Source organism: Nymphaea colorata, chromosome 2, assembly GCF_008831285.2.
Source record: "Nymphaea colorata isolate Beijing-Zhang1983 chromosome 2, ASM883128v2, whole genome shotgun sequence".
NCBI lineage: Eukaryota > Viridiplantae > Streptophyta > Magnoliopsida > Nymphaeales > Nymphaeaceae > Nymphaea > Nymphaea colorata.
The window spans coordinates 15,074,278-15,097,955 of NC_045139.1; the positions used below are offsets into that span (position 1 = coordinate 15,074,278).

The window sequence follows — 23,678 nt, forward strand, 5'->3', positions numbered from 1 at the left end:
TGTGTGGAGTTTATATACTGTTCTTCAAGGAAACTTCCCCTGATTCAGATCATGACATGAAATTGGCCAAGGAGAAGGTGAGGTTTCTTGTAAAGGAATTCTCGTCGTGTTTCTCAGCTTTCTTGCAATAAGGAGACCCATTGGCTCTTGGATAATGCCGCCATTTGACCAAGAGCGAAGACGTAGCACTGAAGAGGGGAAGCGGTTGTCAGCTTTTTCCGAGATCATGGCCGCTTACTGTTTACTGTCAAGGCTGTGCAGTGAAGCAGCGGTGAGAGTGGCGCTGCTTTTCATGGGCGCCTGTCTGGTCCGCTCTCTGCGCGTTGTCGATCTTCTCTTGCCACTCCTCGACCCCTCCCCTTTCGTAAGCTTCATCCGCTGTTCTTCTTTTGCATTCTTTTTTAACTTGACCCCTGATTGCCCGGCGAACGGACGGCAGCGCCTTTTCCGGGCGAGTCCATCGTTCCTCTCCTCCACGAATCCACAACCAACGCGTCACGCGCTTCCCAAGCCGTAACCACACGGGGCTCCCCCTCCCGGAAAGATCCCAAAATTACCCACACCACCAGACCGCTGCTTCGTGGTCCATCGCGGTAATTTTGCGTGAAATCCCAGGCGCAATGCGAAGATGCGGCGATATATAAAGCGAGTTAAGAGAGAGAGTCCTTTGAGACGAGGCCGAAAAGGATCGGCTCGGCTCCGATCCGGCGATATATAAAGCGAGTTAAGAGAGAGAGAGTCCTTTGAGACGAGGCCGAAAAGGATCGGCTCGGCTCCGATCCGGCTCATTCTCAGATGGCTTCCTCCCTCCTCTTCCTCCTCCTCCTCTTCCCACTCTTCTTCTCCTTTGCGTTCTCCCAATTCTTCTCTTTCTTCTCGGGCCAGGATGCTGAAGCGGTTCCGCAGGCGGCCCTTTTCACGGACTTTCTCGGGTCGTGGGAGCTGGTCGTCCCGGATGCCGGCGTCTCGGCCATGCACATGCAGCTGATGCCCGGCAACAGCAAGGCCCTTATCTTCGACAGCACCATCTTCGGACCCTCTCATATCGGACTCCCGGACGGGAAGTGCCGATACGATCCGCACAATAAGGCGACCCACCAGGATTGTTGGGCCCACTCCGTCGAGTATGACTACGACACGGGGGCCATCCGTCCTCTCATGGTCCTCACGGACACGTGGTGCTCATCGGGCTCGCTTGCCATCGATGGACGGCTCGTACAGACCGGAGGATTCAACGACGGTGGCCGCGTCGTTCGCTCGTACTCCTCCTGCGACTCGTGCGATTGGCAGGAGTTTCCCCTCACGCTGACCGGCCAAAGGTGGTACGCCTCCAACCACATCCTGCCCGACGGCCGGATCATCGTCGTCGGAGGCCGCCGAAAGTTTGATTACGAGTTCGTTCCGGCGGCCGGAGAGCGCAACGTCGAAGCATTCCGGCTACCGTTCCTCCGGGAAGCGACGGATGCGTGGGAGAACTCTCTCTACCCCTTCGTTTTCCTGTCGACGGATGGGAACCTCTTCATCTTCGCCAACAACCGGGCCATCCTTTTGGATTACCAAGCGAATCGGATCGTCAAGACTTTTCCGGACTTGCCCGGCGGAGCTCGGAATTATCCTGGATCCGGATCCGCCGTCTTGCTCCCGCTAAATCTCGAGGACGACCGGAGGCCTCTGCCGGCGGAAGTGCTCGTCTGCGGCGGTGCTCAGCCAGAGGCGTCGGAACTTGCAGCGAGGGGGGTTTTCCAGCCGGCGCTCGACACCTGCGGAAGGATCCAGATCACAGACCCGGACCCGGTTTGGAATATCGAGACCATGCCCTCGGGGCGGGTCATGAGCGACATGCTCATCCTGCCCAACGGCGAGGTGCTGCTGATGAACGGAGCAAGAAGCGGGTCCGCGGGCTGGGGATTCGCTCAGGATCCGATTCTAGAACCGGTCAAGTACAGTCCTTGGAACCCGGTCGGGACCCGGTTCCAGGTCCTGAACCCGACGACGATCCCGCGCGTGTACCACTCCTCGTGCGCCGTGCTGCCGGACGGACGGGTGCTCGTCGCCGGAAGCAACACAAACAACGACTACAATTTCACCGCCCAATTCCCGACGGAGCTCCGGATGGAGAAGTTCTCGCCCCCGTATTTGGATCCTTCGATGGCGACCCACAGGCCCACTATCATTTCGGACGCCGCTCCGAGAGAGATCCAGTATGGGCAGACTTTCACGGTCCGGGTGTTCCTCCTGGATCTGCTTGCCGGGTCTGCCGATTTCATGGTCACGATGTACAGGCCGCCCTTCACGACGCACAGCTTCTCACAGAACCAGAGGATGCTGGTGCTCAACATCCAGGGCGTCCAGGAGAACCTGCTGCCGCTGGGGACGTACGAGATCGCGGCGACGGCGCCGCCAGATAACGTGGTGGCGCCGCCTGGTCATTACTTGTTATTTGTGGTGCATTCTGGGTTGCCGAGTGCGGGAATCTGGGTCCATATCCAATAAACGCATAATGTGAAGCTTTCGTGGTGGTGGGGGAGAGGACACGAACAGAATACTTGAGGAAAGAACAGGAGGAAGGCAGGCATTTGTCTCGCCATATACATATATGTATATTTTTTCCTTCTCTGCAATTTTTTTTTTTTTTGTTTTTTCACTTGGTACCTTTTTCTTCTGTTGCTTTTGATTGCTAGTAAATTTGGGTAGCAATGGTAGACGGGTCGAACAAATTAATTACTTTTTTTGTTGTTTCACAATGCGATCGGGAGTACTTTTCATCTGTTCTTCCATGACCAAACACCTCTGTCGATGATAATGGCTGTAAAGGTGAAACCTGACTATATATCCATGTAGCGCTTGTTCCGGATGGAAAGCAGATCGCCATGGTCCGGTTTTCTGCACCTGAAATTCTTATATGATTAAAGCAACAAATGTATTCTTCACAATGGTGATGGTACGTGAGGGGCAAAGACGCCTCTCTTTGTCCTGGGGTCTAGAGTTGTTTGGGAATCTAACTAGTCTTATAGTGCACCATTCAATTTATGTGTTGCGCATACATGCATTGCATGCATGGTATTTTAATGCAAAATAAAAATATTGTGATAAATATTAGTTGGGTTTTGTTCTAAATTGCAAAATGCTTTCTTAAATGATTTCATAGCTTTCACTAACATCATTTTGGAGCATCTGTATGTCTATGAACATGCAAGTGAGCTTCGGCTTTCACCTAAGTGGTAGAGTAACTTCTGGCCTTTTTCCTCGAGTAAATCAATTTGTTTTTTGTGTATGAGGATTCAATAATCTTAGGGATGAGATGGTATTTTTGGATTCGATTAAAAATTTTTAAATCATCTTGAAAAAGTTCAAGTATGAGCTGATAATGATACATATTGGCGGACACGCCGTATTGATGAGCAAATCCAGTTGTTTGGATGGAACCTTTGATCGAAGCAGGCATATCAAGCACTTGCATCTAAGATTCAGGGTAATGAAACGCAGGCTAGGGTTTTGCCGCTGCTTGTATGAGGGTTTATGGCAGAGATTCCTCCCCCATTTGACTATGCATGGGGGGGAAATGAAAGGCTGTTCTTAAGAGCTAGAGCCACCAACATTCCCCACACACATTCTCATGCAGGAAATCCTTTCCTAGGAAAACTCTGAAGAATAGAAGAGGGTATGAATCCAAATCCTGACACCAGGCCATGTCGCTCTAATTATGCTTATGTTTTTCCAACGGAAGTATCAGATTCAACCCTTGTAAGAAAAGCACCGATGTTGTTACTTGTTTTCCGGCGAAACAAACAAGTCCATCCTGTGGGGATAGGAAAAGTGGTCATGAACACAACAACTAGCATGTACATATGGATCATATGTTAATCTACCAAATATATAGAAAATCAGGCTTGAATGATCTGATCCGAAATGTTCGAAAAAACCTCTACCCTAACCCTTCTCATCGGACCACATTATAAAGAAGATTGAGCAGAGTGACTTGAGACTTCTATTATGTATTCACATCTTCACTTCCAAGACAATGAGGATATCTAAATTAGTAAGGCAAAAAGTGTGCATAAAAGTAAGGAAATTGAAATGATCATGGCAATTAAGAATTCCAGGATTCCTTCCTTCAGAACCAGGATTTGCTAAGAATTTCCCGGTACAAGATGACAATTTATATGTTTACTAACACATGCCACGCTTTTAATTACACAATCCACCTAAGCGTTTGAGTTTCGACAAATCAATCCCTCACTTTTCGCCCAAATTTTCAAAAAGCCGCCTTAGTATTTAGTATCCACCGTCAAGCTAACCATGGTTAAATGCGAATTAATGTAACAAGTTATACAAAAATACTCTGGCAAAATCTTCCAAAATCTCCACCCAATAGTGCAGAACACTTTACCACTTTATCGTCGCTTACCCACCGAAGGAACACCCTAACATAGTCTACCGGCGGTTGCCGTTTTCCGGCGGCCTCCTCTAGAAACAACTGCCCTGTCACCACCCTCATTTCCTTTCTTCAACCCTCCACGTCGTTGTTGTAATTGAACAGCTAATATGTAACATTTCCAAGTTTTTTCTTCTCAATGACGTTAGACTCAAGCTAACTTACCCTGAGAAAAATATAAGTTGATATCAGTAAACTACAAAAGATATGGTCCCTCATGTAGGATTTCGTAAAAAGGTGGACCATATCAGAAAATTACCGACGGCGAGTGGAGATGAAGGGAAAATAGAGATAAAGAAATTGGAACCAAGTTCTGTATTCAGATAACGAGTTTAAAACTCACCTTTCGTTTCTTATTCCTCTCTCTCTCTCTCTCTCTCGAAGAAGGAAGAGGATAGCGGGAAACAAATTTCTCTGGGCTCGGAAGCTTCTTCGCCGAGGAACTCCATCAGTTCCTTACTTTTTTTTTCCCCTTCCTTTCATGGCGAATCAGTAGGTAGATTGTCTAGTTCTTTTCTGAAGACGTGGTTTTTTTCATCCTCTCCGTCCGTGTGGCTTGTTGGTTCCGTTTTAGTTTTTTTTCTATCTGTTTTTCGATGTTTGTTTGGTTTGCTTCTTTTCCTCTTTTGGCTGAACTTTCTCCTCATTTTTTCTTCCAATTTGGGGAGCAAGAATATGGGCTGGTTATACTTCATTTCTTCGTCTTATGTGCTCTTTGTCTTCTTCCTTTTTGTTGAGAAATCGTTTACGAGGTCACTAGTCTGAATTGGATGACTGATTGAAGACGAAACTCTAGAATAGCAACTAAAATTGTTGTTTGGTCATCGTGACCAACATCGTTTTCTATGTTACAGTAATGATAATGTCAGCACTAGCTTGAGCTCTTCAATGTGCTTCTTATGCATGTCAAACATGAAGATAAGCAGTGTTTGTGCTTCAATTGAAGCTAATGTCAGTAGTAACTAACTTATTTTGTCTGCTGTAACGAATACATGATTTAGTTATATCCTGTCTTTTGCTTTGTTAATCAGCTGCAACTGCATCCCTTAGGCTCATGGTTTTCACTAATGTGCTTGACAGGTGAGGAGAAGGAAGCTAAAGATATTCTATAAACGGCCTATGCAATCTTGAACGGTGTCATTGTCATGGCGCCTGTATCCCTTGGAAATGTCTACATAGTTCCTGGGATTTCTTTCACTTCAAGAAGAGAGTGTCTTAAAACCAAACAATTTTCTCATGTACCGTGCACTAGGCCTACATTTTTTTCCCAGACATTTCTATTTTCACGTTCATTTCCAGTAGGATTTTTTGGGACATGTGGACATGCTGCTATTTTGAAGCACCAATCGAGAATCCAGAGCATGTCCATAGGAAGTGATATAGCTGTGGAAGATCCAAATTCTGCTGTTGTAGGTGATGATGAAGTTGAAGAAACAGCTCCTCCAGATGACTCACCTGTTTCAGCTGAAGAGAATGAAGTTTCCACAGCAAAAGAAGTTAGTGGAACCAAAGCTGCTGCATCTAAGCGCTCCAGAAACTTCCGAAAGAGTGAGATGCCTCCAGTAAAGGATGAGGAATTGGTACCTGGTGCAACCTTTACTGGAAAAGTTAGATCAATTCAACCATTTGGAGCATTCATTGATTTTGGAGCTTTCACAGATGGTTTAGTCCATATTTCCAGATTGAGTGATAGCTTTGTCAAAGATGTCAATGCTGTTGTTTCAGTTGGTCAGGAGGTGAAAGTAAGAATTGTTGAAGTAAATACTGAAACTGGCAGGATTTCCTTAACAATGCGAGAGAAGGATGATGCTAGTAAGATGAGACAGCAAAAAGAGGGTAATGCTGGTCGTGCTACTGATGCCCAAACAAGCGGTGATAAGCCAAGACAAACCAGGAAAGGTTCAATCAAGCCTAGGCAGAAGAGAGATGAAACACAAAAAACTTCAAAGTTCTATAAGGGCCAGGTATTGGATGGTGTTGTGAAGAACCTAAACAGGTCTGGGGCTTTTGTATCTCTACCAGAAGGTGAGGAAGGGTTTCTCCCAATTTCTGAGGAGTCTGATGGTTTTGCAAGTCTTTTGGGGGATTCACAATTGCAGGTTGGTCAAGAAGTTAATGTTCGAGTTTTACGTATTAATAGAGGGCAGGTAACTTTAACAATGAAGAAAGAAGAGAATATTGAGGACATAAACATAAAACTTAATGAAGGTGGTGTTGTTCATGTGGCCACCAATCCTTTTGAATTGGCATTTCGCAAGAACAAAGTTATTTCTGCATTTTTAGATGACAGGGAGAGAATGCCTAAAATTGTCGATACTAGCACTGATTCTAAAGTCTCTGAACAAGTTGCTATCATTGAAGATCAAGAAGGTGAAAATGTGCAGATATCTTCCGAGGAGAAGGAAGATGGTACATCAATAAGTGAAGCTGATGCAGCTGCTTTATTGGAGGATGCTTCAGCTTCTGATTCTGCTTTAGCTTCAGTAGATTCCTCTGTAACAGATGATGGAAATCTGGAATCTATGCCGGCGGAAGCTGAATTGGTGGAAGAATTTATAAATAGTGATCAATACAGGGCGGAATCTCCAGAGGATGCAGGACCCCTGGAAGATGAAAGTACTTCCGTGATTGGTTCAGCTGGTGAAGAACCAGAAAGTGTTGCTTCTGATTCATCGGTTAATGTTCTTAGCTCGTCTGGTGAAGAAGAGCTGAATGAATCCAAGGATGGTGCTTCCTTTGCTGTGGACAAGGACGTTTCAGCCACTTCTGTTAGTGAAGACATTCCTGCTGCACCAGTTGAAGCACAGAAAGAAGAAACACAAACTGGTTTAAGTGAAGGAGAAAAAGAATCTTTTGCACAAGTGCCTGATGAAGCTAAGACAGAAGATAAATTAACCATCACTGCAGAAAACAATGAACTGAGTGGTGAAGCACCCACAGTTCCAGAAGCTAATTTGCCTTCAGTTGTGCCATCAGACGAAAATGAGGTTCCATCATCTGCCATTTCAACCCCTTTTGAAACTGGTCCAAGTGAAGGAAAAGGTAATCCATTTCTCAAAGAAACTGCAGTTAGATGCTCTTGATTTACATTTTTTTTGCCTACTGTCTGTTTTACTTCATCCTTTCACATCCTCCTATGGTAACTTTTATTGAAATCTCTTCTGGGCTGCATGTTAGCTAAATTCTTTAATCATTAACAAAGTTGGTCCATCCTTGATGACAATTTCGTTTTGTTAATTCTTCTGATTTTCAAATTTTTAGGTTGGTTCTTCTGTTTTCTGTACCATACAACTGTTGGTATGATAGCTTCATGGTAAATTTTAGAACTCCATGTTTCTTTGTCTTATTGTCTATGAGTTACCGCTCCAATATCATCTGGAGCTATCCGGATTATGTGTATGTTTATCACCTTTTCAACATTTATTCATCTGGATAGACTGGATTAGTTTACATATTCGATCACTGATTTAGTCTGGAATATATTGCACAAAATGCAGCTACTGTGTCTGCTGCCCTTGTCAAGCAGCTGCGTGAAGAAACTGGAGCTGGAATGATGGATTGTAAGAAGGCCCTTGCAGAGACAGGGGGTGACATTGTTAAAGCTCAGGAGTTCCTAAGGAAAAAAGGCCTAGCTAGTGCTGAGAAGAAGGCGAGCAGAGCTACAGCTGAAGGGAGAATTGGCTCGTACATTCATGATAATCGGATTGGAGTAATGATAGAGGTAAACTGTGAGACAGATTTTGTGGCTCGTGGTGATATTTTCAAGCAGTTGGTTGAAGATCTTGCTATGCAAGTTGCAGCATGCCCACAAGTGCAGCATTTAGTTACTGATGATGTTCCTGAAGACATTGTCAACAAGGAAAGGGAGATTGAGATGCAGAAGGATGACATTCTACAGAAGCCAGAACAGATCAGATCAAAAATTGTTGATGGCAGAATAAAAAAGAGACTTGAGGAACTGGCACTTCTTGAGCAGCCATTTATAAAAAATGACAAGGTTGTAGTGAAGGATTTAATTAAGCAAACAATTTCAGCAATTGGGGAAAACATTAAAGTAACAAGGTTTGTCAGATACAATCTTGGAGAAGGTTTAGAGAAGAAAAGTCAAGATTTTGCTGCAGAAGTTGCTGCTCAAACTGCAGCAAAAGAACCGGCTGCTTCACAAGCTCCCCAGCCGGCTCCAGATACTACGGAAGCCACTGAAAGGTGACTCAGACTTTTTCATTACCACGTGATTTGCTAGCTTTCTCAAACCTAGGCCACCAATTAGGTGCTGTCATGTGTAGAATGTCAAGTATCAACGCACACATTTTTGAAACTATAATATAGAAGGCCAACTATTAATTGGCATTTGATTATCATGTTGAGGGGTACGTATTAACATAGCATTTGTTGACTTTCAAAATTGCTATTACACCTACTGCATCCTCGTCTCTCTCGTTTCCTTCTGTATTGAGAAATCCTGTTTTTTGTTTTAATATTTATCAGGTTCATTTAGTCATATCTGATGGGGAAACAAAAATGAAGCTTTTTTGGGTGTTCTTCCTAGTTGCTATTTGAGGAACCTTCTTGTTTTCTGCAAGCATGAAACATGATTTACTTTGGGCAGTCTTATTTCTCTTTTGGAAGCTATGTCTTGGTATTCAATTTCTAATATTGTTAGTTCTCTTTTACAGGCCACCAAAAGTTACAATATCAGCTACACTTGTTAAGCAACTAAGGGAAGAAACAGGAGCAGGCATGATGGACTGCAAGAAAGCTCTGGCAGAAACAGATGGCAACCTGGAGAAGGCACAAGAGTACTTAAGAAAGAAGGGCTTGTCAAGTGCAGAAAAGAAATCTGGACGCCTTGCTGCAGAGGGTAGAATTGCTTCATATATTCATGATTCGCGCATTGGAGTTCTGATTGAAGTGAACTGTGAGACTGACTTTGTTGCTCGAGGTGAAATTTTCAAACAGCTGGTTGATGATCTTGCAATGCAAGTTGCAGCATGCCCACAAGTTGAGTACATCTCTGTTGAAGACATCCCAGAGAGCATAACCAGAAAAGAAAGAGAACTTGAATTACAGCGTGAAGATTTGCAGTCAAAGCCAGAAAATATTAGGGAAAAAATTGTTGATGGGCGTGTATCAAAGCGGCTTGCTGAGTTAACATTGCTTGAACAGCCCTTCATTAGAGATGACAGTCTGTTGATCAAGGACTTGGTGAAGCAGACTGTGGCCACTCTTGGTGAGAATATAAGGGTCCGAAGGTTTGTGCGCTACACACTTGGAGAGAAAGAAAGCAATGAACCAAACAATGACGCTTAGAATTCAAATTTTGGAGGATGCTAGTTCAATGGGAGGCGAATTATAGCTATTCTCACTTCTCAGGGCCATTGTAGTTAAAATAAGAAAATATTCTCCCAAGCAGATCTTGAGCGAATCTGGACTTTGTTTCTGGCATTTAGAAATCAGTCTCCTTTCCCCTTCGTTGATGTTTTTGTCTCGGGCTGGTGAATTGGCAATTGTATCCAAAGAGGTGTTGTGCTCTTTTATTTTATTTTATTTTTTTTAATTTCTTTTATGGACATCTCTTAATCACTAAAGGTTGTTCAAACATTAATCAAATTAGATCCTTTAGTGCTTGGGTTAACATAATAATTTTATCCAGCTTAATTTGTCCTGCTTGGACTTTTCTTTCGGTTTAAAGTGCTTTCTGGTCTTGTTCTTTGTTTCATGTAAGAGTTTCCCATGTCAATTTGGTCTATTGAACATACACTTGCATCCTTTTGTTCAAATATATGTAATGCCAAATTGTGCTCTCTCTCTCTCTCTCTCTCTCTCTCTCTAAACTTGCAGCTGCTTGCTAACGTGACCTTTTCCAAGTAATGCTGCTATTATCAGCTTGAAAAAATATGCATCTATTGTATTTTGTTACATTAGACCCTTGGGAGTTTCCCATGTCAATTTGGTCTATTGAACATATACTTGCATCCTTTTGTTCAAATATATTTAATGCCAAATTGTGCTCTCTCTCTCTCTCTCTCTCTTTCTAAACTTGCAGCTGCTTGCTAACGTGACCTTTTCCAAGTAATGCTGCTATTGTCAGCTTGAAAAAATGCGCATCTATTATATTTTGTTACATTAGTCCCTTGGTTCTTGGATCAACTTGATATACGAGGCTTGAATGTTGTTTTGGCGCAGTAAGCTTTCTGGTGAGAATGACAGCATGACAGGTGAAGAGGCCAGTCTTTGGCATGAGCAGCAGCAGTCACGTCCCCAGCATGGTCAGCTGCTTGGCATGCAATTTACCTTCATATACAACTGTATGTTTTCTGATTTGTTTTTTAGTCAATATGGGGAAAAAGATTGACATGGCTCTCTCTCTTTCTCTATCTCTCTCTCTCTCTCTCTACACACACCCACACACACACACACACATACATACATACATGATATATATATATATGTATATATATATATATATATATATATGTATATATATATATATATATATGTATAGATAGAGAGAGAGAGAGAGAGAGAGTTCTTCAACCTCATCAGATAGTGATTCACACTTTGTAACCTCTTTCTGTTGATGACTTGATGCTTAACCATTCAAAGCTTTTTTGAGAATGACCTGCTCGAATACTTTTCAGTTTCTAATAACCAGAATAAACGATTGTCGCTTCAATTATACTTTTCACATCTTTGAATGCATCTTGCTTGATATATAGTCCTACGTGCAACGGAGGTGTATAATTTATATTTTGTACCATGTAATTTATTCTGTTGTTTTGGGAAATATTTAAGCTGCCAGAAAGCAGTTTTTACGCACATCTTGGATCGGGGCTTTCGTATACCCAATTTGACATACCTGGCCAAAAAAGCCTTCCAAGAAACATTCGATAATTGTCTATTCCATGTAAACTCCAGATAATAATTTGATTCATGCTTTGAGAATCTCACTGGAAGATAATTTGTTGGGCATATGGCCCTCTCTCCCTCTCTCATCAATCAAGTGGAGCTCTCTGTAAAGTTTGTCTTAGAACTTTAATTGGCTTAAAAACGAAGGTTCGAAGATGGGGTTAACCCACTTGGAGCATATGGGTTCATTCCTTGACCATCCCCCTGCATTAATAAAGAAAACCCACAAGACATATAATCCCTTGGTTATTGGGTGTGACACTACCAATTGAAAATCTAAAACTTGAAGCTTCAAAAGATGAAAGCCCTCCCGTTGCTTGACACGAGAACAGATGCAAATCAACTTGAAAATATTTGAGTTAGGTACTATCATCGCGCGGTGCGCCGACAATGACAGATTCTCCCCACCACTAACTCCTGCTAGTGGCTGACAAAAGGTATCTAATTGGTTAGAAATGTTGGAATACAAATTAGAAGCGCCGAAAACGCAGCTGTTTTTCCTTCACGCTGGGCCTCCTGTATACTTTAACCAGTAATGAGACGTGAAACCACCGACGTGGGTAGAGGCAATTTGCTGATAACGCGCCCCTGTTGCAACGGGCCAAGGCCTGAGAGCTTAGAGCGACAGAGCTCTGCTGCATGCGTTAAAAGGAAGCGTCAGTGGCAGGAGTGACCCTGACAAGGGGATGGTCCGGTGGATTACCCATGACCATGGTGTACAAACCTGGGAGATTCTACAAGCAAACGCCAGCAGAGAGAAAAAGAATGCTCGTGTAACTGTGTAAGTCTTGATGGGGTTGACTGCAACATCCATTGCGTAAAATTCTTGGAGATTCTCAAAGCAAACACAAGAGAGAGACAGAGACCGGCGTCTTCCTTCCTCCCAGCTCCCGCCCATCACTGCGTTGGCGTTCTGCTGCCAATTGATGAACGAATACAACTATAAAAATGTTTTCCTGGAAGGGAAACGGATCTGGGGTGTCTCAACCCAACTGTGTCTGCAGGTCTCTGAGAATTGGAACCTACATTAGACAGCTGCAAAGAAGAAACGCAAATCTCCATCCCTTCTTCTTACCACTACGATACATTACTAATGTTGCCTGGAAAACCGACGACGAGAAAATGTGAAACATGCCAAGCAGGTAAAAAGTTTTCAACCCATTCGACAGCCAGGATGGCCGGAAATAAGCCGGACGGAGACGTATTACAGAAGGCCATCGGCCGGCCAACACTACGAACTCTGGAGAGGAAAGATATCGCAAGAAACGGACTTCACATAAGCGCGATAAACACTTGCCGAACTGCTGGAAAGCAATCTTTCCTAGCAAACGACGGACAAGCCCTCACCCTCAATGCCTCAAAATTCTAACTGTATATATAAAATGCTGCTAATGGCAAAAATCTAGAATTAACTATGAAATTTTGTTTTTATAGAAAAGGTGTGACCATCTCTATTCTGACCGCTTCTGCAACGGGTTCCTCTCACTTGATAGCTTGGAAAGATTCTTGACATGACCGCCACACACTTGAGCGTAGCTTCATGTGAAAATTGCTTGGAGTTTCTCCATGTGTCGTTTTGTTTCTACGCCACCATGAACTCCAGGCTCCAGCAGATGATAAAAAAAAGAAGAGGGCCCAACATCGATTTAGCCAGGCTTACTTAAGGTCATCGATTGGAGAAGAAAAAATTACCTTGCATCGAGAACTGAGCATTAGAGATAATGAAAAGGAAGGGAATGATGGTCACGGGTCAGTTTTGGCTGTCTGATCCTGTGAACATTCTCTTTCTGCGTTTCTTGTTTTCAAAAACGCAATTTTCATTTAAGATACCACCTTTTAAACAAAATTCAATAAACAGACTTTACATTTAATATTTTCTTGATACCGATTTCATTTTCCAAACTAATTACATCTTTTCTGACGGTATAGCGTTGAATCCTCTATGAACACTTGCCCCACGCCACATATTGGGGTAGGTGTTAAGGAGTGAATTAATTCGAGACTTTATGTGCTGTTTGGTAAATATAAATTTTGTGATTGTTTTATGAATTTATTTAAAAAAATAAAACATATTCATGAGACACTAAACCCTATATGATTGAGTAAATTAATTGAGTAAATTAATGAATATTTAATTTTAGTGTTTTATGAATATGCTTTAATCTTTAACATAAATTTATGGAACACTCAGCACAGCCAAACGACACCTTAAAAAATAATGAAATTGAAAAAGACTTTCTTTTTTAAGTAAAAGACGACTTGGCTTCAACTTATTTGATACTTTCACAAGAAGAATCAAGTCATAATCAAAGCAAAGATTCTATCTGACTGTTTTTAGCCAAGTATGAGGTTTAATGGAGAAAATGATACAAAACTACGGTTTTTCACAAATTAAAGTTAAAAATGGTCCCCGAAATAGAAACATATATGGAACCTTTTACACTTCTACCTTCTCCAATGTTCCGCCGTTTTGATTGAGGCAAGGGGAGGGAAACCTGACCAACCGAATCAAAAACCAGGCAGTGACACTCTTCTCTCTCCCTCTCTGTTTTGGCGACAACAGTTCCTTCACTTCGTGCGGGCGACGATAAGGCATTTACCAGGAAGGCAGGAGACGGCCGTCAACTGGTGACCATCCGATCCTCTCATCCCTTAACGCGGCTTCGCTCCAGTAATCTATCTATCTATCTCTATCTCTCTCTTCCTTTCTCTCTGTGGAAAGCTGCTGTCATGTGGTGAGCGCATTCGGTGTTGGTTCTTAGTAGATTCACGGAGACCGTGTCTTCCTTTGTATATGTGACGGTTTGTTAGCGTCCACTAGATTACTGCATCCTCTCGTGGAAGGCTGGATAAGTCGACGCGGATCTTATAGTGACTTCAGTTTGAAGATCTGTGGCGTTTCATTTGTAGTTCACTTTATATTTGTCTCGCGATGGGTAGTTGCTAAATCTCCACTTTGGTCTTGGGTTCTTGCTAGTGGAGATTTTGGGATCTTGGATTGCTGAAAGTGGGTATTTTGAAACGTTTTTTTATTGTGAAGCGAGACAGAGTTGAGAGTGGGTCCGTGGGAGTATGGTTGCCTTCTTGGATGAAACAGAAGAATGTGGGTTAACGACATAAAGATCGTTCTTTGTTTTGAGAATCTAGAGTTTGTTATGGCGGATAGATGATTTTTGGCAAGACTGGAAATATCCTGGGTTGGAATTTTAGCTCTTGGATCAGTAATGTGCGATTTCTGAAGGGAACGTAGCAGGGAAAATTTGGTCGTCGTGGAGCGACTAGAAGCATAACTATGTCATAATTCCATCGTTCTTATCTAATGGCATCTCTTAGACGATCACCATTGGCGGGACAGGGTGAGAGAACTGCACAGGACGCAGAGGCTGTTCCGCATGCCGATTGAGAGGATATTGGCCGCTGTGGTATCCATGATTTTCAATTTTGTGATGGGCTTCTGTTTGCAGAGAGGTCGGAGCTTGGAGAGTGCAAAATCAAGAGCACATGGGTGGAAGAGAGCCTTCTTGCATTTCTCATTATGTTTTATATTTGGGCTTCTAATTGGACTTACTCCCACTATCACACTGGATTTCCTTCCAAATCTTGACTTGGGGCATCGAAAATTACCAACAGGTTTGAATAGGGAGAGCAAGGGTTTTGCTGGAAGCAGGAATCAATCAATTGAATCACTCTTTTTGAATGCTATTGCTGGTCGGGAACCGCGACTGAGAAAAGAGACAGGGAATGGGACTACTGAAAATTTTACTACATCAGCCCGTGTTGATGAGCTCCAGAAATTGTTGATAGTTGCAAGTCCAACATATAGTCGCTCCTTCCAAGCATATTATTTGAATCGTCTCGCTCATACTTTGAGACTTGTCCCTCCTCCTTTGCTTTGGATTGTAGTGGAGACCTCTTTGCAGACTGCTGAAACTGCTAGGTTGTTAAGGAGAACTGGGGTGATGTATAGACATCTCGTTTCTGATAAAAATTTTACAAGCGTAAGAGATAGGGGCATTCACCAGAGAAATGTTGCTCTTGCTCACATTGAAAAGCATCGACTGGATGGGATTGTGTACTTTGCAGATGATGATAATGAATACTCTAAGGATCTCTTTCAATATATAAGGAACATAAGGTATTTTACATCACCATCGTCTGGCATTTACTAGATATTTTATTTTACTTCTATTTTTTCGGTTTAGATGTTACAGTGCTGTTTCTTGCCTTGGGTAACTGAGTTACAATGCTACAAGTGAGTGCCACAAGAATTCAAAGTGTCTTCTTCCTGATGATATGAGGAGGAGATACTCGGAAGCTATTGAATATTTCTCTTGGGCTCTTTCCATGCACGCATTGGTTATTTTTGCAATTTATTTTCCAGATAACTTTCTTTCTCTCCTTCTTCCCTCACTTGTGTCAGTTGATAAATAGAATTGAATGACGTGTCAATGTTGGTGGCTAAAGGTAAAGCTGCGGTCACGTCTGTTTTGTCAATGAGATCATGTTTGTTTTGTCAATCAGCAACGTTCATTTTTCTTAAAGAGTTTATACATTACACTGCAATCATATCAGAAGAAAGCACTTAGTAAGGTGCAACAAGTGCAATGTAACTTGCTCTTAAACATGGAAGAGTGGGCGACCTCTGTTTTGGATGTGACTCCTTTTCTCTTGGTACACATGGTAAGAGGTGACTGGATTCCTTGAGATTAAAGCTACTAGACTTTGCACACTTTCTAAGAAAATTTATCTAGCTCCTCCATCGGCCATAGCTCTTCGACAGAGCTGAAAGGAGTCAAAGGGCTGAAATTGTCCAGCATCCGGCAATTTGAGGGAACTCTAGTACTAGTCCATATTTTTATGTGTACCGAAAACTGTAATATGTGGCTTTTGTCCATCCTGTGAACAAAAGTTGGTCAGTGTCTGTAAATATATTCTTAGAAGCTGATTTTCTGCAAGGAAAAGAGTGCAACTTGTGGATTTTAGAAGCATTTCGCGATTCTAAGTCCTCTTTGATGAAATGGCAGGCAGTTTTGCTTGTTGTGCAATATATTCGGCCACCATTGACTCTTAGAGTACTGAAGCAGAATATTTTGAGCTGGTTAACTTTGCTGTTTGCTTAATTGTTAACATTAACGGCACGCTACAGTTATTTTTTTCAATGCTAAAGATCTTGTTACCTTTTCATACAGTATGATCGAAGATGGGTGTCACTTTTGCTGAAAGTTTGTTTAGTCTTCTACAGAATAGAGTAATCCCAAATAATCAGCTTCATGTTTCCTTGTCACAGCTGATAAGTTGTTATAGGGTTGATTCACCTTTCAACCGTTCCTATTTAATATCTGTCCGTTCATTCTTCATTGATCACAGGTTTGATAAATTCATTTACTTTCGGTGAGCAGACGTTTTGGAACTTGGCCTGTTGCCACGCTTGTGAAAACGGAAAGCTGGCCTCTAATAGAAGGCCCTGTTTGCAATGGAAGCCAGGTTATTGGGTGGCATACAAGCTTAAAAAATAAAAGCGTCCGGAGATTTCCTATTGATATGTCGGCCTTCGCCTTCAATAGTACAGTACTATGGGACCCTAAAAGGTGGCAACGTCATGCTGTTCAGCCCATATGGCAACAGGACACAGTCAAGGTTGGTTTCCAAGTGAGTTTGAGATACCCAATCCAAGTTTTTATTTTGTCTTGTCTGCAAAATCACGACCCAATTTTTGACACGATTGCTGTAAAGTTCACATGCAATTGAACTTTCTAAAGATCCTTTCACTAAAAAACAGTGGCTGGACATTTAGCAGTTTCTAACAAAGCAACTCTTGACAGGAATTAACTGCATTAATAGATCGAGTAGTTGAAGATGAAAGCCAAATGGAGGGCATACCACCTGGCTGTTCACGTGTTCTGGTTTGGAAGCTTCACATGGAAGCGCCGGCACTCTCTTCTCCAAATGGCTTGGTTGTGCAAAAATAAGTATGGTCGCTTCTTTTTAATGCCTCGGTTGTCTATATGATGGAGACGACCAGTGATAAGGTCTAATTTCATTCTTAGATCTTTTATTCAACCAGCTACAGCCCACAATTAAAGGCGCATAGATTTAAAGCTTTCAATAGAAACGTTTACGTGCTAATTTTTCATGCTTGATCTGCTACCAGTTCTCAATTCTCAACTGGCATTAGGTCTTTGTGGAGCACACACCTGCTTTTATGGTCTATTTCTCAGACAAAAAGTACAGGGTCCATTTGATGTGCATTGTTGATGATGCCAGAGCTGCTGGCTTTCTGGAATACAATCACCAGTCACGATACATTTCCTGCTCCCGCGACGGCTGGTGTCCATAATAGCAGCATGACTCTCTCATTTATATATTTTATTATTTTGCCAGGTCGAAGCCTGTGGCTTAAGCTCCGTATTGTTTGCGCTTTCTTTTTAGTTTTGCTCAACTGATTCTTCTCTTCTTCACAGTCAAATTAGTTTGAGTTTTGCCATCTGTATCTGCTGTAAGTTGAAGGAATGCTTTGACTGATCCGTTTATTAGTAGATCGGGGATGAGGTGGCTGTGTCTTAAAGTTTCATCATGTGCTGTGAAATTTGTGTGTTTTTTCATGATTTTCAAAGAAAAACCTATTAAATCATCATGTTAGCATCTCCGTATATAATTCAGTTTGTCTTCTAAATTTATCGTGGTTTCCGTAGATGGTAGTAGCGTCACTAATATTACAACTCACAGAGAGAGAGAGAGAGAGAGAGAGAGAGAGATGGCTGTGGAGTAACAAGTGAAAGTTGATGCAGGTGGAATCTTCGAGGCTCCATATGAGTGAGACAAGAAAGGGAGCTAACGAAATGCTTTACTTCCGCAACAATCTTGGCATGTACAAGCAGTGGTCTTGCTATTTAAAGCTTTGTCCTTTGTTGTCGTTCATCTCATCCCTTCTATCATGTACCCCAACTTAGATCTCCTCCTCCTCCTCCTCCTCCACTGGGCTGCTGTCATGGCCATCCTCACTGTTGGCATTGTTCTACTCGTTATTCTCTTGTTGGTAGCCTCATTTCTTACTCTTATCGCTATCCTGCTCACCGATATTTACGAGTTATTCTCTTACTATCCTAGTTTGATGTATCACTTGAGAAATGTTTTAGAGAAAGTCTTAGTGACGATTGTCTTTTATTTAGTTGAAATGTGCCAAAACATGGGCTCTTCTCGTCATGTGCCCGCTCAAGTCAGACCTTTAATGGATGCGGTCCACCGTGAAGATTCGAGTTCGGTCACAAAGCATGATGAACCAGGGAACTTGGCGCAGAAAATGGATGAAGATGCAGCTAAGTCTGCTGATGTACAGTCCCCAGAGTCTGCAAGGCATGGTGAGAAGGGCGCAGAGTCTAGACCAAAGAAACGGTCCACAGGAGCATCTGTGTTAGATCTGGGGACTGAAGGATCCAACAAAGAGCTGCAGCCTCCGGATCCCAAAATTGATGTGAACGGGAATTCAGACCTGGGTCCATTAGCAAAGGAAATACTTCGGAAGCGATCGGCCTTGAACTCTGGTGGCAGCCGGTGAAGCGCTTTTCATTTACAACGCATATTTAACAAACAGACAGAGAGAGTGAGAGAGAGAGAGAGAGTTCCTTGCTTAGCACTGGTAGATTGGTATCGCTTTTTCTTGATACTCAGGAAGAGATGCATCTGTTTTTGAATTGTAATGAAAAAGTTGCGCTGATCAATAGAAGAGAAAAGTGGAAAAGATGATTATCATTAATTGACAAAGATATACATCCTCTCTTTTGCAGGTTTTTGGGATTTTCTTTTTCCCAGACTCGATCCAAAATACTGTTCACGGAAGTCCTATCTCACGAAAAACGGCATAGTTTCACTCACAACCCCTACTGGTTAAAATGCATTTACCTTTCGGTTCATTACATAATTTGATGCCCTCTTCCTTCCATGCCTTGTAAAGAGCCAAGCGCATGCAGTCGACTTTCAAGATTGAGAGAATATGGATCTACTTTTTTACGAGCATTTCCTTTCAAAACACGTGAAAAATTTTGGCGTTTTCTTTTCCTGCCTTCTACACGAGAGGGATTAGTAACATGGTTGGTTCTTTTGCTCTTGGCAGCATTGGAGTTCTTCGGCTTTGGGAAAAAGAGCATTAGAAAATGGAAAGCCCAAATCTCAATTCACTGCCTAGGAGCTTTAGTTTTAACTTGAAAAAAGTAAAAAATTAGGATAGCTAATCCTTTTAATTACTCATTTATAAGTTTTCAAATATCTTTCACAATCATCAATAAGAGAATAAACTTTTGGGGTCATCCTTAAGCACCCCATCCATACGTGTAGGACTCTATATCCGAATATTGAACGGTGTTCTGATACCATTGAATGTCCCGTTACCCACTTTTGGGGGCGGGTCCTTGGTCCGACGGATCCTAACGTCCTTAGCAATTTCAGTTCCAACTCATAAAAAGCTAGAAACTTGGACAACACAACCTCCTTTATTAGTCGTTAAAGATCTTTCACATTTGTTAACACAAAACTGAATTTTTAGGGTGTTACAATGGTAGTTAATTTTCTATTGGTGATACAAAACTAAATGAAAAACCAGATCCAATTTAGATTTGAAAAACAACATCAGATGAGATCGGGATTTGGCTTTGAGGAAAATATCTGATCGGATAATGGCACCTTCGATTTCAAATAGCGAGTCAATTTTCTGCATATCCATGTGCAATTGAAGTACTTGTGAAATCGGTTGCTCAACTTTATCATCAAATGCATGACCCACCTCGGATGTATCTAATCTGACATTAAAGTCGAATTTCTTACTTGGATTCGGTTGTAACTTTAGGAATCAGATTCACACCTCTCCATACTTCTTCTTTATTCGAGTTAGGATATCAACATGCTTCTATCTGTTAACTGAATTTGGTAACTGGTATGGACATGCATCAGATCTAATTTTTTGACCCATTGGTATCCTGATCTCGAATGTACCAGGACCTATTTTGCATTAAGAGCAAATGACCTCTAAATGTTCTGAGGGGCATAGCATAGTTGGTCCAAAGGTGGTGAGGAGTTGGGGTTGAAGGCTTCAGCCTCTCATCGGTGCAATGGCCACTTCATAAGTTCTTCACATGCTCACCAGGATCTCTAAGTAATTTGATTTCATTTCTCCATTTGCTAGTGCATCCAGGGGATGGATCAAGATGATTGCACAGGGCCCCAATGTGCCCTATGCACATAAAAATGATCGACCAAGTCAGGATCCAGACAATAGAAAAATGCTTCATTTGGAAGATGCGTCAGTGAATGTTTTCAAGACACCATAAATGAGTGGCGTTCCAGTGCTGCTGCTGAAAGGTTTTCAAGGAGGCATGGAGTGTACCATAGTATACCTTTTCAATAGATTGCCAAGCACATCACCGAAAACTGGTCGGCTTGAGTGGCGTTTTATTGATGCATCCTTAGTTTGATTCTTGTCCGTGCTACTCTTCTAAACTTCAAACAATGACATGCGTGACACTTGAGTTTAAGGGTGTACCGTATGACTACCTAGGTCTTAAATTAGCCATTGACCACCGAGAGTATGGAAAAGAAGGAGAAGCTTCAGCCTCTCGGTCGAACGGTGGATTATCTTCCATTCACCTGAACCTACATATGGTTAGATCGCAGCACTATGACTTGATTTCAGTTCGTTCTTATATCATTTCCCAAAGCAAAAATCAAATAATGATGTTATAAGAACAGAGTGCTTTTATTTTCATTTTTTTTCCTTGTAGGGAATAAAAAGCTCCACTTGGCAGGTGAAAACACCTTTTAAGTCTCGGCAAGTCAAGAGTACACCTGGGCATTGGGCCCGCCCAGCCAAATAAGAGTCGGGCTTGGGTCGACCCGACGCTTGATACTCGAGCCTGGGTCCGGCCCAGCCCGACTAAAATAAAAAATAGTTTTAAAATATAAAATAAAAAATTGAATATAAAGTATATATTTAATAATAAAATATATATTATATTAAATAAAAATAATAAGAAATTAAAAAAAAAAAGAATCAAGCCTAATCGGTCCCCATCAAACCGACCCCAGCTGGTTTTTTTTGGGCCTGGGCCCAGGCCCAAACCCGATCGGGCCAAGTACCGGGTACCCGACGGGTGCCCAGTACCTGACGCCCAAAACATCCCAAGCTCAAAACTTCACTTATACATAGAAAACGCCATCCTTGCTACAAGGCTAAGTGATCCTTGCTACAAGGCTAAGCTAGATGCTCTTATAACCACTCTTGCTACAGGAATGAAGGCAGGTAAACCCTTCGGCAGCCTAAAAGCTTCATTTTAGAGGGTGTTTGAATGAGTGGACTAGAACATCTTAGACGGAACGTCAGCCTAAAAGCTTCATTTTAGAGGGTGTTTGAATGAGTGGACTAGAACATCTTAGACGGAACGTAAGAGACAAGGGATGTTCTCGTCCACCTTTTGTATTGAGCCATAACTCCTTGTCTTATATGTTCTCCCATACCAGTCAAACACATTACAATTCTGAAAACTAAAAGCCAATCAAACTACTTTAATGGACAGATTTTTTTCAATTGAACAATAAAAGCAAGGTGATCCAAAGGCGCTTCTGTCGCATGCTTGACCTTCGTTCTCACTATGTGCCAACAACCAAATCTATTATGTTTTTTATTAGAAATTTTGCAATATTAATACCGGCAGCGCTAGAAGTAGATAATTGTGTTAAATGAATCTACCGGAAGAGTTGCTTTAATTCTCCTACTTGTTTTTCTTTTTGTATTATAGGTCATTCAGGAATCATGGAACACTGTCGGTACTGTTTCAAAAGGCACATACTTTATCAGATACTTTATTCTCTAAGGTTTCTGAACCATCCTTGCTGCCAAAAATAATGACCTTTAGATAGTCACTGTAGTAGCTTATCATAACAGGAGATGGGGACATGATCACCAACTTTAGTTCCTTTCATAACAAAAAATTATTAGGTCATAAGCTTTTCTATAACTAAAGAAAGAGAGTAGACATGATGCGGGAAGCTTCTTGCTATTATTGTGCTAATTAAAGTAACTTTGGGATCAGTAGTTTATAACTCCAAATTATTTTTCAAATCTTAAATCAAATAAAAAGGAAAAAAATTATATACATCTCAGACATGCACTTGTTTTTTTTTTTTTTTTGTACCGTTTAAATTTCCTTTTCCTTTTTCAATATTCTTGTTTGTCATTGTTGGCTTGTAAATGTGCCGAAAAATTCAAACATGGTGTTGGCCGGGCCGGTTTCGGGACTGTGCCTGGGCTCAACTTGGCTAAGGTGGGTTCGAGTTCATTGAACACCAAGGTCAAATGAGTACGTCTGTAATGCTTTATTCTGGGGAGACAACTCCACTTTCCCCCCTTCTTCATAACTTTCGTTTGCATCATCCAGCAGAGTTATTGTTTTCTTGTAACTCATGTTCTTAAAATACATGATTCAAGAACAATATATTCTTGTTTTAAAAATCATGATGTACTTATAAATGCTGTTTATAGTTCCAATAATCAAACACTAGATATAATAACACCATGTTTTCTGAAACAAAAACGTGACATTCTTACAACATGTGTAATAAGAGAACTGCCCTCTTATACTATGGGCTTATAAAGGCTTCATGTAAGTGAAAACGGCTTATAGTGGCCAATTAGGCTCTATATATTGACCCATATACAAAGATGAACTTATAATTTTGTCTCTGTTTTAATGCAAAACTATCTAATGTGTACAAATTCATATTAGCTACAAGGCAGTACTGGTTACAATTTGAGGTCGTTCGGCAAAAGGAACAGTACCATGAATGCTTCGTGAATCTGTGTTAAAGATTGCTCCAATTTTTTGGAGCAATAAAACATATGTTTTATGAATCTGCCCTAAATTTAAGTCAGATTCATGAAACACTCACAACCACCTTTTGGGAACGATCGTTTTGGGGAACGATTATATTGAACCTGATTTTGACATTCGTGAGTATCTCATATCACCGACAGACATGCTTTCTGCATTATAAAGTCCTAAAGTCCAATTGGGACAAGTCCTATTGCGGGAATGCTAACACCTTGTTGGTAGGCTAGTAACGTCAATAGATGAAATTTTCACTCCCGTGGGAAGAAGAAAACTATTTTTCCCACAAAAAAGTGGTAAACGTTTTCCAAGAAAACCTGGGTTATGGGTAGTGCTCATTAATTTGCGAACGGCTTTCATCAGAAAATAATGTATGAAAATGTTTCTTGTCCTTCCAAAAGCTCTGGCTGCATAGCTTTGAGCTTCCAAGATTTGCTAAAAAAATATCTGCCTTGCTTTTG

General features: G+C 41.7%; 3 protein-coding genes across 6 annotated transcripts; all 3 read left to right on the top strand.

The window, feature by feature from the left end:
- The first annotated feature begins 29 nt into the window (after window positions 1-29).
- LOC116249007 (aldehyde oxidase GLOX1) lies at window positions 30-2,954 on the top strand. Its single transcript, XM_031622093.2, has 2 exons — window positions 30-364; window positions 886-2,954. The coding sequence occupies exons 1-2, from the start codon at window positions 155-157 to the stop codon at window positions 2,491-2,493; spliced, it is 1,818 nt and encodes a 605-aa protein (XP_031477953.2). The 5' UTR covers window positions 30-154; the 3' UTR covers window positions 2,494-2,954.
- Window positions 2,955-4,768: 1,814 nt separating this feature from the next.
- LOC116247897 (polyprotein of EF-Ts, chloroplastic) lies at window positions 4,769-10,241 on the top strand. The gene is made up of 4 exons (XM_031620329.2): window positions 4,769-4,931; window positions 5,516-7,477; window positions 7,933-8,641; window positions 9,112-10,241. Exons 2-4 carry the CDS (start codon window positions 5,581-5,583, stop codon window positions 9,743-9,745), a joined length of 3,240 nt encoding a protein of 1,079 aa, XP_031476189.1. The 5' UTR covers window positions 4,769-4,931; window positions 5,516-5,580; the 3' UTR covers window positions 9,746-10,241.
- A 3,577-nt stretch (window positions 10,242-13,818) lies between these two features.
- On the top strand, window positions 13,819-18,262 carry LOC116246982 (probable beta-1,4-xylosyltransferase IRX9H). 4 transcript variants are annotated; one of them, XR_007572354.1, is made up of 4 exons: window positions 13,819-15,479; window positions 16,744-16,993; window positions 17,167-17,373; window positions 17,496-18,262. XR_007572354.1 is itself a non-coding variant. In XM_031618920.2 (4 exons), exons 1-3 carry the CDS (start codon window positions 14,737-14,739, stop codon window positions 17,311-17,313), a joined length of 1,140 nt encoding a protein of 379 aa, XP_031474780.1. In that variant the 5' UTR covers window positions 13,819-14,736; the 3' UTR covers window positions 18,133-18,262. The 4 variants fall into 4 exon arrangements, 2 of the variants coding, with proteins under 2 accessions (XP_031474780.1, XP_031474781.1); XR_004170772.2 differs by having other exon boundaries at window positions 18,133-18,262; XM_031618920.2 differs by having other exon boundaries at window positions 17,167-17,313; window positions 18,133-18,262.
- Window positions 18,263-23,678: the final 5,416 nt, after the last annotated feature.

Bases quoted from the DNA above. Each gene is read 5' to 3' on its own strand.
- LOC116247897 (XM_031620329.2), top strand. From the start codon at position 5,581: ATGGCGCCTGTATCCCTTGGAAATGTCTACATAGTTCCTGGGATTTCT. The intron at 7,478-7,932 runs GTAATCCATTTC...CACAAAATGCAG, and splicing joins TGGTCCAAGTGAAGGAAAAG to CTACTGTGTCTGCTGCCCTT. The intron at 8,642-9,111 runs GTGACTCAGACT...TCTCTTTTACAG, and splicing joins ACTACGGAAGCCACTGAAAG to GCCACCAAAAGTTACAATAT.
- LOC116249007 (XM_031622093.2), top strand. From the start codon at position 155: ATGCCGCCATTTGACCAAGAGCGAAGACGTAGCACTGAAGAGGGGAAG. The intron at 365-885 runs GTAAGCTTCATC...TTCTCGGGCCAG, and splicing joins TCCTCGACCCCTCCCCTTTC to GATGCTGAAGCGGTTCCGCA.
- LOC116246982 (XM_031618920.2), top strand. From the start codon at position 14,737: ATGCCGATTGAGAGGATATTGGCCGCTGTGGTATCCATGATTTTCAAT. The intron at 15,480-16,743 runs GTATTTTACATC...TTCGGTGAGCAG, and splicing joins CAATATATAAGGAACATAAG to ACGTTTTGGAACTTGGCCTG. The intron at 16,994-17,166 runs GTGAGTTTGAGA...AACTCTTGACAG, and splicing joins CAGTCAAGGTTGGTTTCCAA to GAATTAACTGCATTAATAGA.